We start from the raw sequence: 12,997 nt of genomic DNA, 5'->3' as shown, positions 1-12,997 counted from the left end.
TGCACCTATTTTCTCCCTTGAGCTTTCCTAGATACTGGTAGAAAGGGGGCAGACTGAGGTGTCCAGAGATGTATTCTGCTAGAACCCTGTGAAGTCAGCCCCCCTTGTCCAATCCACGGAATTAATCAAGGTTATATGGAGCGTAATTCCAGCAGCAGTGAGTAGGAATAGCAGAGGATGGGGCAAGTGACTAAAATGATAGTGACACCACCAGCTGTCAGGAAGCTGCCAATGGATTCTCCAGCACATGTGATGGAAGGCACTACCAGTAGCAAGATCAAGACAGCAGGTCTTGGATGTTACACTGAGCTAAAGACCAACTATGAGCACCATAACTGCCATCGTAAAGATGCCACTCATTTGATGTGCTGTGCCTGAAAGATTCTGGCTACTAGAAACACTGTGCTTTCAACTTCAAACAAATTTGAGGGCAAGAATCAGCAGTATCAGCAGAAGTTATTATTTTCTATCTCTGCAAGTTAGTGTTTTGTACATTACTAGAGTTTTAATTTTATTGGATTTTTCAAGGGTTAGTATGATAACTACACAAAAGATTATATGGATCTGCTAAAGCTCTTATTGAGAAACCTTAGGTATCCACTATTTCTACAGAACGTTGCATTGCACCTTGACAGAGAACAGTTGTATCTGACTACATTTAATCAGCTGTTCTTACACAGGACTTCTGACCAGAACAAAGTTAAACAAATACCAGCTCTGCTATTCATACACACTATGAAGCTGTCTGGCTCTTTCGATCTGCTTAGTGTCAAAAGCAGAAGCAGAAAATCTTCTTTGATACCATACCTAGAAGTGTTCCATATACACATAAATGTGACTTCATATGTTAAAAGCATATGTTATTATTTGTATAGATAAAATTAAAATTACTTTACTTTTTATATAGCCAACAAAACATAGGGTGTATATGTTTAGAAAGTAAAACATCTGTTCAGTTGAGTACAAAGACCAGCATAACATAACATTAATTTTCTTGACAAGTAACAAAGAGATCTAAAATTACAGCTTTAGAAAACCTATAGTCTGTTATGTTCTGTGAGCTGCAGAAAGGCCAAGAACACCTCAGTGTAGTAAGAACACTGAAAAAATAGAGCATTAGAATAATAGCACTGGAATAACTTTTTTACTATGAAGAAGAATTCTAGCAAAAAATAGCTATAAAATTAGTCTTGTCCATAAAAACAAAGGGTTGCATTATCCAAATACCTTTCTCAAGACTGTCAGCAACAAATAGATTGTATATAGTTTCAGTAATCTACCTCTATGGTGCTGTTGATGTGGTGTGGGGAAAATAAAGCACCCAATGTTCCTGGTATCAACTACCTTTATATTCAATGTTACTGTGGCTCCTGTCTCATCCAACATGCATTCTGGAGCTCCCCTCCTTAAACTCCAGTGTTCTTCACCAAAAATAAAACCGATGAAATCACTTCCTGAGTCCTGTATCTGCAAGGCAACTCATGGAGGATTTTCACCTGAGCATGAAGTGACCTCTGCACATGACAGTGTTACACTCACAGCATTATAAATTTTAGCTCAACAGGACAATGAGGGATTCCACAGTTTATGAAACATGCAAAGGTGCTCACCAATGGCAAAGCTATAACTATAATGGCTTATACATATTATGCCACGTGGTCACTGGAGATTCGAAAATGAGTTAAAGCTGATCAGTGGTAAATTAAAAGTTTTGGAGCCTTTTTAGTGTTTTTCAGCTATACATGAGAAAGTAATTCAGCTGCAGAAACAGCTAGCAGAAAGCAAAGTATATTTAGAAGAAATGTTCTAAAAACATCTAGGAAAAGCAAACCAATTTAAACTTCTGAAAAAAAAAAAAAAAAAAAGGATGCAAACACTCCTGCAAATAATGCAGTAAGAGACCTTTGAACACAACTAACCCCCACCCCCCACCCCAGGTTCCCCTTTTATAGGGAAACTGTATTGGTCTCTGCATAAATAAAGCTGCAAGCTCACCCCTCTGCTTGTATATTTAAGGGAGCAATAGAATTCTCTAAAAGCACATTAGGAAAAAAAATTTCTCTCTTTTTTTGCTCTTTGTATCCACATGGAAAACTTAAAACTGACAGTCTGGCAAATTATGAGGCATCCAGCTGAAGATATATACTGTGCTGTTAATAAATTTTTAGGTTAAGCACTATTTCAGGTTTGTACCTAGTGTAGTGCTATCCTGGCTTCAGCTATAACAGCCATTTTTATTCCTTCCTAGCAGCTGGTGCAGTGCTGTGTTTTGGCTTTAGTCTGAAAATAATGTTGATAACACATCAATGTTTTCAGTGTTGCCAGCATACTACATCAACAATTTTGAGTAAATAATGATCTTTATTAGCTACTGATTTTTACTGTCAACATAATATAATAAGATTAAAGTAAACCAGCTTAAAGTATACAAAAGCGTATTACATTTCACTTGCTGAAGGTGTAATGACTTACATGCATAATATTTTTACTTAATACAATCTAATGTTTGATTAAGCGTTGCTCTTCATTTCAGAAACAGCACTTCTCCATTCTGACAAGTCGCATTTCATTATGTCTTCTAACTTTTTCTAGTTGAAATTTTAATAATAATCTTTAATCACTATAAACGTGTGCTTTTGACGATCATAAATTAGGCACAAATGTAAAAAAGATGGTGAAAAAGGTAAATGTAGATGGAGGGTAATTGTCTCCCTAGTGCAAATTATCAAAGGAAACAGACATACTGTTTCAAGCGAGAAGCAAACACTCCTTTTCACACATCATACAAGTGTGCAAAACAATTATTCTATAGAAAATGCCAAAAATCATTACTGCAAACATACCTTTTTAATGATGATGGATTAGAGGCATGTAGATTGTGACAGCACACAAAATGGCAGCTATGGCGTAGTACTTGGTAAATGAAATGTTATCAAGTTTCTCAAGAGCAAAAGCAGTTATCTGCATGTAGAAGAAGGGACCTAGCCTGCCCAGGCTGAATAACCGAAAGGAACAAGTTAAAACCACATCATTTCAGATTAAGGAAGTGAGTAGTGGCAGGAGGCCCTGACACACAGGAAGTAACTGCTTACAGCTAGTGGCTTACATTTTTTACAATCATTGGTGCACAAAGACTTTTCCTGCTTCTACTTACTGGGTCTTAAAAATTTAAAGAAAAATTAAAAGGGCAGGAAGGAGACTATCAAAATCTTAGTTTTATTTATGGCATAGTATGTTTGAAGAATACACACCCTCCTGAAAGACTATTAAAAAGATATAGCATTTTTTTCCCTTTGTCATAAGAGCAGCATTATATGGTCTGACTTCTTTACAGTGGGATTACACATGGAAGGCTGATGATTTGGAGACACGTAAGAGTTGACTCAATTATACCCATGCCAATCAGGGCATATTTTGGCATTATTCACTTAACATGCTTACTCTACAGCACTGAAAAACACGGTATGTGCTGACTTTACTGCTAGCTCTGGAAACTGAATTAAGCCATGGTAGCTTAGCCTCTACTTTCCTTTTTTTCTCTTTATTCATTGATCTCCTTTTGCAAATTATCTGTGAACACCACACAATGCATTTACTTAACAGAGTTGAATGTTTCCATCAAGGGAAGGATGCAGTATACTCCAAAACTTACTAATTAACTTTGATTTATAGTAGTATGAAGAAAGCCTGTCTATTTTAGGCTTCAAGGACTATTCCAGGCTTTTTCAAATACGTAATTTCCTCATCTTACCAGGGACTATTTTTCAACAGCTTCAAGCAGAAGTTAGTAGAAAGCAAGATAGTTTAAGAAGATCACTTAATTTACCCTAGAAACATTAGCAGTGTAGAAGTTAAACCTGTGTAAAGCAGATAAACCCGGAACTTACCAAATGAAGAGTAGAAAAGCCAGGGGTACTTAAGCTTCGTTGACAGAACTGTGCAAAGCCTGGTTGGAGAGTAAATTGCTTTCTTATTTCTGCAGAGGAGTGCCTTTAATTAAGCAGAGAAAAACCTTTATAATTATAATTATCTCCATTCAAATTCCAAGTGCCAGACTTTGCCGATTTGTCCCGTGTTTAGAAATGTCCCAGGGTTTAGAAATGTACTTGGATGATGTTCTAGACTCCTCTTGTTTTGTACCTGATGCAAACCTCAAAAAACATTCAAAGTCCTATATAATTAAGATTATGACACTCTTTCAACAGATTTTTATCATTATATTGCAGTCCTGGCATCTGGGAAAGGCTGTGCAAGAAAGAAATACCTTGCCCTTAAGTGAAGTCTGACTGCAACAGGTACAGCATTACTTGTAGATTCTCTATTGCAAAGCAAAGATACAGAAGAAAAATACACAGAAAGAAAAATTAATAACCCAGAGGCAAGTATTTTAATGAGCTAGCAATTGATCAAGGGATAAAACCAAGACAGGACACTGAAATGTGAAAGCCCAGTCTTAGGTTAATGCAGTCGGCTGTGAAAAGCACAAGATAAACCGGAGTATAAATTTAAAAACCAGCTTATACTGTATCAGTTGAACATTTGAGGACAAGTCTTCTCAAATGATAACTAATTTGTTTCCATGGGAATGGAAAGAGGCCAGTACTGACTTCTTCAAAAATCCCACATTGATAATACAGTTGTGTATACTTGATCACAGTAGCTTGGTCATTTTTCATGTAAACAAATCGATTATTATTTAACACAATTTAAGAATAATTGGCTGTGAAATGGAAAACAAAAGGTCTACAATATATTTTAAAAATACATGTTTTTAAATAAAAAATATAAAATATATACAAGATTGTTTTAAAAAAACCAAGAGGCATTTAAGCAGATTCCAAGGGGAAAAAAAAAAAAACCAAACCCAAACCTGTAGCCCACCAGGGCAGCCAACTTGAAGACAGGAAAATACAGAGGGAAGAAGTCTTTCTCTTCCATATGAGACTCACTTCCAACTCAACCAAGCATTAACAGACATCTTAGAATTACCAAATTTCACAGAACAGGTTGCTTGGTTGGTCTTAACCTTTTCTCCTCCGTGGCCTCTTGATTTCTACAACTACTATATCTATTCTGTGACAATCTTACTACTGCTTTTCTTATCAAGCATGGCAAAAACCTGAACTCTGATCAATGCTGTTCTGTTCACGTTAACAGAGAGGCATCTATTATTTCCCTATTATAAAAAGAAAAGCTGCTTGTATATCAAGGTTATTGCTACTCAACTCCCCACTGCAAATAATCTCTGATCATGTATACATGTGGCAAGGTGTAATACAAAATTCTTATTTAAAATTATTAATTTCCTTCAAACTGAAAGGTTTCTATCCTGTGCAGATGTGTCTGCTACTGACATAAATAATAGATGTATCAGCAGATGCTGGCTTAATGCATGTTGAAAACTGTATTATACTGTATTGCAGAAGTTGCTGCTGTAAACAGTGATATAAGGCATCTCTTATTTACACCAGACATGGGGTCATCACATTCTTCAGAGAGGAAGTGGTAAGAATTTTCATCTGCAAAAGAGGAAGCATGCATGTAGATGAAGGGCAAATTTGCTGTCTGGTAAAAGCCTTTGCAAGCCCAGCTAAATTAGAGGAAATTTGTTTCTCAAAAGCATTGCACTAGTTACAGAGTCTCCCCAGTATTCAAAGAAAGAACCTGCAAATTAAATTGGTCCAATGGTAATGGGCAGGATCTACTAGGAATAGGTAAAAGAAACACACAGATGCTAAAAAATGCTAAACTAAAAGCCTTCAGAAAAGGTGAGTGTTATGGTTGGAGATGAGTGGTCCACATTAACCTAGCACATGTGGAGCTAGGTTCTGTGCCATCTTTTATTCCAGCTTCTATGATGGCTGCAGTCCACCTATAGCATGGATGTAATTTTACCCTTTCTGCCAGTACAGCAGCCTTGTCTGATTCCGAGAAAAGCTTTACAGTCACCCTTAGCAGCAAGGACGCTCTTGTTGTGTGCCAAAACACAACAAGGAAAGAAGGCAAGTGATGAAGCGTGAACACAAAGCAGGCACTGAAAAATGTAAGCAAAAAAGGGTAACTGTGTCTCCAGAAAGGGGGACTCACATGGTCATTACCAGTCATCTGGTCTCTAACACCCAGAAAGGTAGTAGGGCAATTTACTGAACAATCAACTTACAAGTAGCTAGAGTATCAGGTCCCAAACTGTGGTCTCCAGCTGAAGCAATGGGACCAAAGAGACTGTGAAATCATATCACTTAACATCAAACTGTATATCACCTTAGTAATGACTGTTTATTGATAGTCTCATGATAAAGTGTATGGTGAGCAGCTACAAACTGGTCTGTAGTCAGCTACTATCCAAAAGGTTTGTCAATTATTTGTTTATTATTGGCAATTATTAGGATGAACATCCAGTATGGATTTGTCAATGGACAGTCACATAAAATCAAGCTAAAACTCTTCTGCGATAATTTAACTGGATTGAGTAAGGCCCTTCATAGTGTCCCTCACGACATTCGTATAAGCAAAGTAAAGAGATAGTGGCTAGATGGAATCATCACAGATGCTTTCAGAACTGGTCAAAAAACATATTAAAGGCACAATAATCAATAGATCAACAGAAGATTGTGAAATGATTTCAAACATTGAGAAGCAAGTTAATTTTTACTCAGTCTAGTTCCAGTCCATATTTTATTTTACAACAGTGATGATGGTATAGATAACACAGTAATAAAATTTGTGGATCAAATCTACAGTTGGAAGGAGTTGTGAGGGTACTGAAAGGCAGGACTAGCACTCAAAATGATCTTGCATTTTAGAAACATCCTGAAATCAGCACATTTACTTTCAATAAAAATAAATGTAAACCCCTACATTTAGGAAAAAAAATAAATAATCAAACGTAGAAATACAAATAGGGAAATACACAGTCTATAGAAATACTCATGCCACAGAAGAGTCTGAGAGAGTATATTGGGACACTTAACAACAAAGTACCATAAGTGAGGAAAAAGAGAAGTTATTTCTGTTTATCTAAGCCAATGAGACAGTGCTAAGAGTACCACATAGTAAATCAAATTTACATTTTCAAAAGACAACAGTTAGCATGCTAAAAATCTGGAAAGGAAGACCTGTGAGGAAAGACTGAAAAACACAGATGTGTTACAGAAGAGATTACTGCATTGTCATCAACTGTATAAAAGGTAGCAAGCTGTAATGAAAACAGTGAGCAGTTCATGTCTATAAGGGGAAGAAGAAATAATCTGCTTAAAGAGAAGCAAGAAAGATGTAATAAGCTATTAAGAAAAACGTTCCCTCTGCAACCAAAGCAAAACACTGGAAGTGGCCATTTAGTGGTGCCATAGTGACAATAGCACACTAGTGTCATAAATTACATCTCCGAACTACCTAGAGAACAGCATCAGGGCAATTCCAAGCTTTTCAGAGACCCACAAGGAACTCAGCATTGTTAATAGTTCTACAGACCTCCCATGTTTGCAATTTTTCTTTTTTTTAGGAAAAACAGGGAACACTAGCTGAAAAGGAAAAGGTGAAGTTTGGGGGAGTTTTTGCCCACAAAAGTCACTGCTGTATTTGCTGAATTCACAGTAAGCCAATGTTTACATGGCATGTGGCAAGATAGTGTAAATCTGAGGAAAGATGGGAAATGACGGCAGCCCAAAGCTTTTTTGAACTGTTTAGATCCTTGCCTGCTCCATCGTGTTGGAGCAAAATAACATCAATTGAAATTCACTGTTCCACTCTGTGTTTCCTTGGACCTACATGAATGCCAATGCCATACTCCTCCAGTATGAATCTCAAAAAAGTCATAACTTACCAGACTTACTGATCCACCCAGATGGGACTGGAGGGTAGCCAAAAAAATCAAAACTCAAACAAACCCCCCCGGTGCTGCTTAATTCTATTGCACCAATATCTGCCCCACTGGTAGATGCAATCCTCCAGCAATCCTCTTGAATTGCTATCAAAAAGTTGACACATAGTCTGTATTTCACAAACTCTCCACGGCAAAATGTACTGTTTGCATAATGTATTAAAACAGTGTAACTAAAGTAACAGACAGCACCTGCAGGCTCTTAAAATAAATTTAACTTGGTCAAATTCTGAGTTGTTTCTCAGGGCACAGCTCATTGCAGTATAGGGGACCTGGAGATTTGGGTTATTGGTTGGGCCTAGATGAGGTATCAGGAAGGGAAGGTAAAATAGCCATTTTACTAACGTAAGTAAATTATGTCAGTAAAATAAGTTAATATAAATTAGATCTGTGCAGAACACTGCTGGGTTCTATAATTAAAATTATAGAAATGCTCATAAGGCATAAAGCTCTGTAGTTTCACTCTAAATTCTGCTCACCAATATAGTTATTTGAAATACACAGTTTAAAAGCAGGCACAATGGGTATTTTGCTAGTATGTAGGTAATATGAAAACTTAAACACAGAACAGCAATATAGAAATATAAGAAAACAGAGAAAGATCAGCTTTAAAGGCAGAAACTTCGTAAGAAAAAATCTGGTTTTGTAAGCATACTTCACATACCTAGTAAATCAAGTTATCCAAAGTTACCTACTACCACAAGTTACCTACTAGGGGGATGCAGGAAGAGTAATCCTCAACACCCTTGCAATCCCTTCCAGCAGACTCTGAGGAACAGTGAATTTTCCTCTGCAAGAGCTGCATACACAATTAGACAGCAATGAAAGACTGAAAAAATTGAAATAAACAGAGACTGCAAGAACTATCGCCGAAGATAGAGAAACAGTCACATTTAAATGTATACAGATGGCAGAATCATAAAGCAAAATAGTGAAAACTTTTGCTGAACAGGTAAAATATTCCATTTTGGCTACCCTGAGGAGTAATCCCTTTCATCTCACACTGATGTAGAAAAGTCTCAACTAGCTTTTCTTCTTTTTCTTCTTCACCTAATATGAAACTTCTCTAGTCATAACTTAAGCAACAAAGAAATCTGGAAGACAAAAACCTAACAACTCCCTAATACCCTCCTTCACTCCCACAGACACATACAAAGTTTTCGGCAACAATCCAGACCTTTAACTAGCAAATATGGGAATCTTGCTTAGAAGTCCTTTTGTGCCACCAGTGGAACTGCCTGCTTTTCTTCTAAGTTTCTAATTAGTCCATAAGGCTCTGCTTTGTTAATTGGTGCTTACAGCAGTGGTCGATCTGAACTGGCTGCTATTTCCTTGATGGCTTGGATAGGTGATATACCCTATGGCACACCCATTTTTAGGGGTCTACCACATTAAGACTGTATATCAGCTAAGGCAATAAAGATCCTATTTGAGACAATTGAAATTTAATTGCAATCTTCTCAAAGGAGATGGTGCAGGACCAAAGAAAGATGTCTAGAAGAGGAAATTGTGAACTTCGTTATGCTGGCAGCTTGTTACAAAGTAAAATGGCCAAGAAGTCCATTTTTATTTGAGTCAAAGGTCATGTATGCCATTCATTCAGTGAAGATTTTTCAGTGCCGCTCAGTTGTGCTGTTTCTCCCTCAGCAAGAGACATATGCACACATCAAAATTAATTCCCTAGTCCTGGTATTGGAGGAAAAGTTCAACCATACTTTCATGCACGTAAAGGAACTGAAGACTTGGGATCCTATCCTTGTGAATCATGCTTTTAATAACTTACACTATCCTAACAGTTCACAACTGGGTAATTACAGAACAAATGCAAGGATTTGTCTTTCAGCTCATATGTATTACCTGAACTTCACAATTACTTCACTGAGAAAGTGCTACCATAATGCTGATAATTTTGCAAAACCCAACCCGATTTTTAATAGTTTATGTGTTTTATTTTTACTTTCTTCCAAACAAACATTAATAATAAATATAAAAAGATAAAAGTCAGGCATAAAGAATAATAAGAAAGACAATACTATTTTAAGGTTTTTTTAATTTTTGCCCCTAGAGGGTTTTTTAATTTTTATCAAGGTCACAGTTGGCATTTTTATCAACATGGAAAACAATGTGTATTTTGCCTCTTTCATGACCGACAACCTCAAAGAAATTTACCATATATTCACAGATGGGTCTTTAACACTGGGAGTATTTCAAAAGCCAAAGAATGAAATAATGAAAGTGGCACAGAACTGGACAAATAATTTGTGTTAATATTTTGATCCCTCATTTCCTAAGAACACAGATTTGTGGAGCTTCAGTGTCACATTTCTGTAAGAGGAAAACAATTTTTTCTTTTCCCCAGTTTCTTCTTAGAATAACATTTTTTCTTTAGAGCTGTAATCTAACTAGAAAATGTAGTATCTTTTATTAGGGCAATATACCTGAAAATAACATGGCCCAATTTTAAGAACATGAAGAGGAGCTGACATTTTTAGAACACGGAATTTTTATTTGACTTTGGTGGGAGACAGAGCAGTAACTAAGATACACTAGAAACCTGGATCTTCTACTCACACTTTTAAAAATAAGAATATCCACAGAATCTGGCATATGTTAACACTATGTTGTTAAAAAAGAATACATTTTTGTGTCTGCTGGCTATCACTACAGGTACAAATTCCATTCTCTCACAAGCACACCTGGATGGTGCAAGACATTTTATATCATAAGTTATAAATTAAATTTCACTTTGCAATTCACCTGGAATATTTCAAGCTTGGGGAAAGGTTAAATGTTACTCTAACAATGTTCTAGACATGAAGTTGTGTTATTATAATGACTGCAAAGATAGGATTACAAAATTTTGATCGTGTGACAACTGCAGTAAAATGTACTCTTACCTAATCTACTTTTCATGACTTTAGGGAAAAATACTAGTATGAAGTCCAGGTGTGCTGACTCCTTTATAAAAAGTCTCCAGGTCATTATTATTGAAGCTCAGGAAACTGCATGATTCATCATGTATTCTACAAAGATCTTGAGGAAAAATATTGTGGACTTTCTATCTGAACTTGGCCCAAAACCTGATCTAGGCCTAGATCTATTTTTCTGTAACTGCATTCATGACGGCAAGCATTTAGTGTGAGTATGTCATGAGGTAAGCACTTTTCACAGGCTATCCTTTCTCCTCCTGCTACAGATGACACTATAGTCCAGTGAGTGGTTTTCAAATCAAATCAAATAAAAAAAAAGGAACTCAGAATAAAATAAAAGGAGAACTACACTGAACTCTGCTCATGAGCTGTAAATTTTAATGACCATAAAACCTAAAAGCAGTAGAGAGCATAAAATACAACATTAAATATTTCCTCCTTGCTGGTTTGCACTTCATGTCTGAATATGAACACTCTTTGGAAAAGTAAAAAAGGAATGTTCATATGTGGGACCTGATGGACATATATTTTTCATTTCCAGCTATGTTTTTCTTGGGTAAACTTTGGATTTCCTGCACTATAAAAAAATACACTCATCATAAACTTCAGCTGAGACTTCACAATGCATATAGACATGTGAAGTCTACAAGGGACATAAGATCTTGAAGAAGAATTTTAAAATGCAGTTTTTCTGCTCAGAGCCTAAAGTTCCAGTTCCTGCTCACCAGCCACCTTCCAGACACAAAGCAAAAGCTTCAGTACATTAATTATGTAGCACGAGTTACTATGTCTGATTCAAGCAATTGAACAGATATGCAAATAATGTATAAAACCAGTCTTCAACAACTGTAATAAAAAATAGATGTCTGTATTTCAAACACAACTTGAGTACACAGATGAAAAGATTAGCTTCATGCTAACAACAGCAGTCAATACCATCTGTCTCAACAGTAACAACAGTATTCTGCTTGCACAACCAACTGTTCTCTAAATGCTTTGTTTCTACAGCTGCCTTCTTGCTGATCAGAAGTACACCTGTATTATGGAGGCTATCTTTTCTGCAGTTGTAATTTTTCATAGAGATTTGGCTGGATGGGCCTGTGCTTGTCATCAACCACCTACTTAAGTGACTACTATTACCTTGATTGTATAGCAGGCAGACATAAAGTGTGGGGTAAATAACACAAACCAAAAGTAAATCACTGGGAATAACCGAATGCATTAACATCCTCTGAAAAGTAGTTAAGAGGGTATTTTCTTACTCTTTCTTTCCTGTAAAAGTTAGATGTATTTGAGGCAGGAAATGTTGTAATCTTTTGCCCAGTGTACAGAGGAAAGGTCTGTGCTTTTAGTCTTTGTGATGGACAATAGGATGTCACCTCTAGTAAAAACTGAATAAGCTCATATTTGAAAAATGAACATCTATGTACAGGAATCTATATTAGCATTACAAATTAATGCCCTATAGCATAATCTTGATACATGATACTGCTTTCTTCCACTGCTAGAGGAGGAAACAATGTTTACAGTTTCCCATCAGAATTAGAAACATCTTAAGGACACGCACAGAGTTTTGAACAGACAGACATGGATTTGTGCATTATTTGCATTTCTTTTTATTAGTTTTGTGCTTATATAAAACATGACAGCTTGCAATTTAAGCTGAGCCTACATCAGACATTACAGAAGTGTTCCTCCTTTCGCACAGTTGTCTCTTTTATGGCCTCCAGCTACATTCTAGCTCATATGATCTACAGCACAACTCACTCCTAGTGAATTAAACAGACTGTGTGGGTGCAGACAGGGTATGATACAGTTGAGTTTAAATGCAACAATCATCAGATCAGAATGTGAGATACAAATCAGCTGATATTGGTTTGAGTTATATATAGTGACCTGTCAAACCATATACTTGCTTAAATTTGTTGTTTGCTCGAGTGTGGTTGTAAAACATGTTAGGAAACTCTGCACTGACATAAATTTGCCCTAATCTGACCACTAATGCTAGCAAAGGCAAATGAACTACCTTTAGGACAGATGAAAACATAACTTCACAAGCACTAGGTAGTTCCCTCTATTATCTTTAGGGCTGTTTACAATATTTACAATAGATAGCATCCATCCCTAGCCTACTTTAATATTCTTGACTTTGTGGTAGATTTAGAAGATCGTTATTCCTGCAAGTTAC

The 12,997-nt window shown here is 36.4% G+C and overlaps 1 protein-coding gene across 1 annotated transcript in view; it reads right to left on the bottom strand.

Annotated features, from left to right (window-relative positions):
- The window catches only part of LOC133207508 (dedicator of cytokinesis protein 8-like), a gene marked incomplete at its 3' end in the record, with an annotated part of 36,115 nt that overhangs the window by 12,311 nt on the left and 10,807 nt on the right, over positions 1–12,997 (bottom strand). The window contains exon 2 of the mRNA XM_061344475.1: positions 3,888–3,990. Within this exon, the coding sequence (XP_061200459.1) occupies positions 3,888–3,990 (103 nt within the window). The remainder of the gene's footprint in view (positions 1–3,887; positions 3,991–12,997) is intronic.

The sequence above is a fragment of the Neopsephotus bourkii genome, unplaced genomic scaffold (assembly GCF_033783945.1).
Source record: "Neopsephotus bourkii isolate Nb327-2 ecotype Australia unplaced genomic scaffold, CSIRO-AGI_Nbou_v1 NB_220, whole genome shotgun sequence".
In the NCBI taxonomy this organism is placed as follows: Eukaryota; Metazoa; Chordata; class Aves; order Psittaciformes; family Psittacidae; genus Neopsephotus; species Neopsephotus bourkii.
The sequence above is the reverse complement of the archived record's forward strand: the minus strand, read 5'-3'. Positions and strand labels throughout refer to the sequence as shown.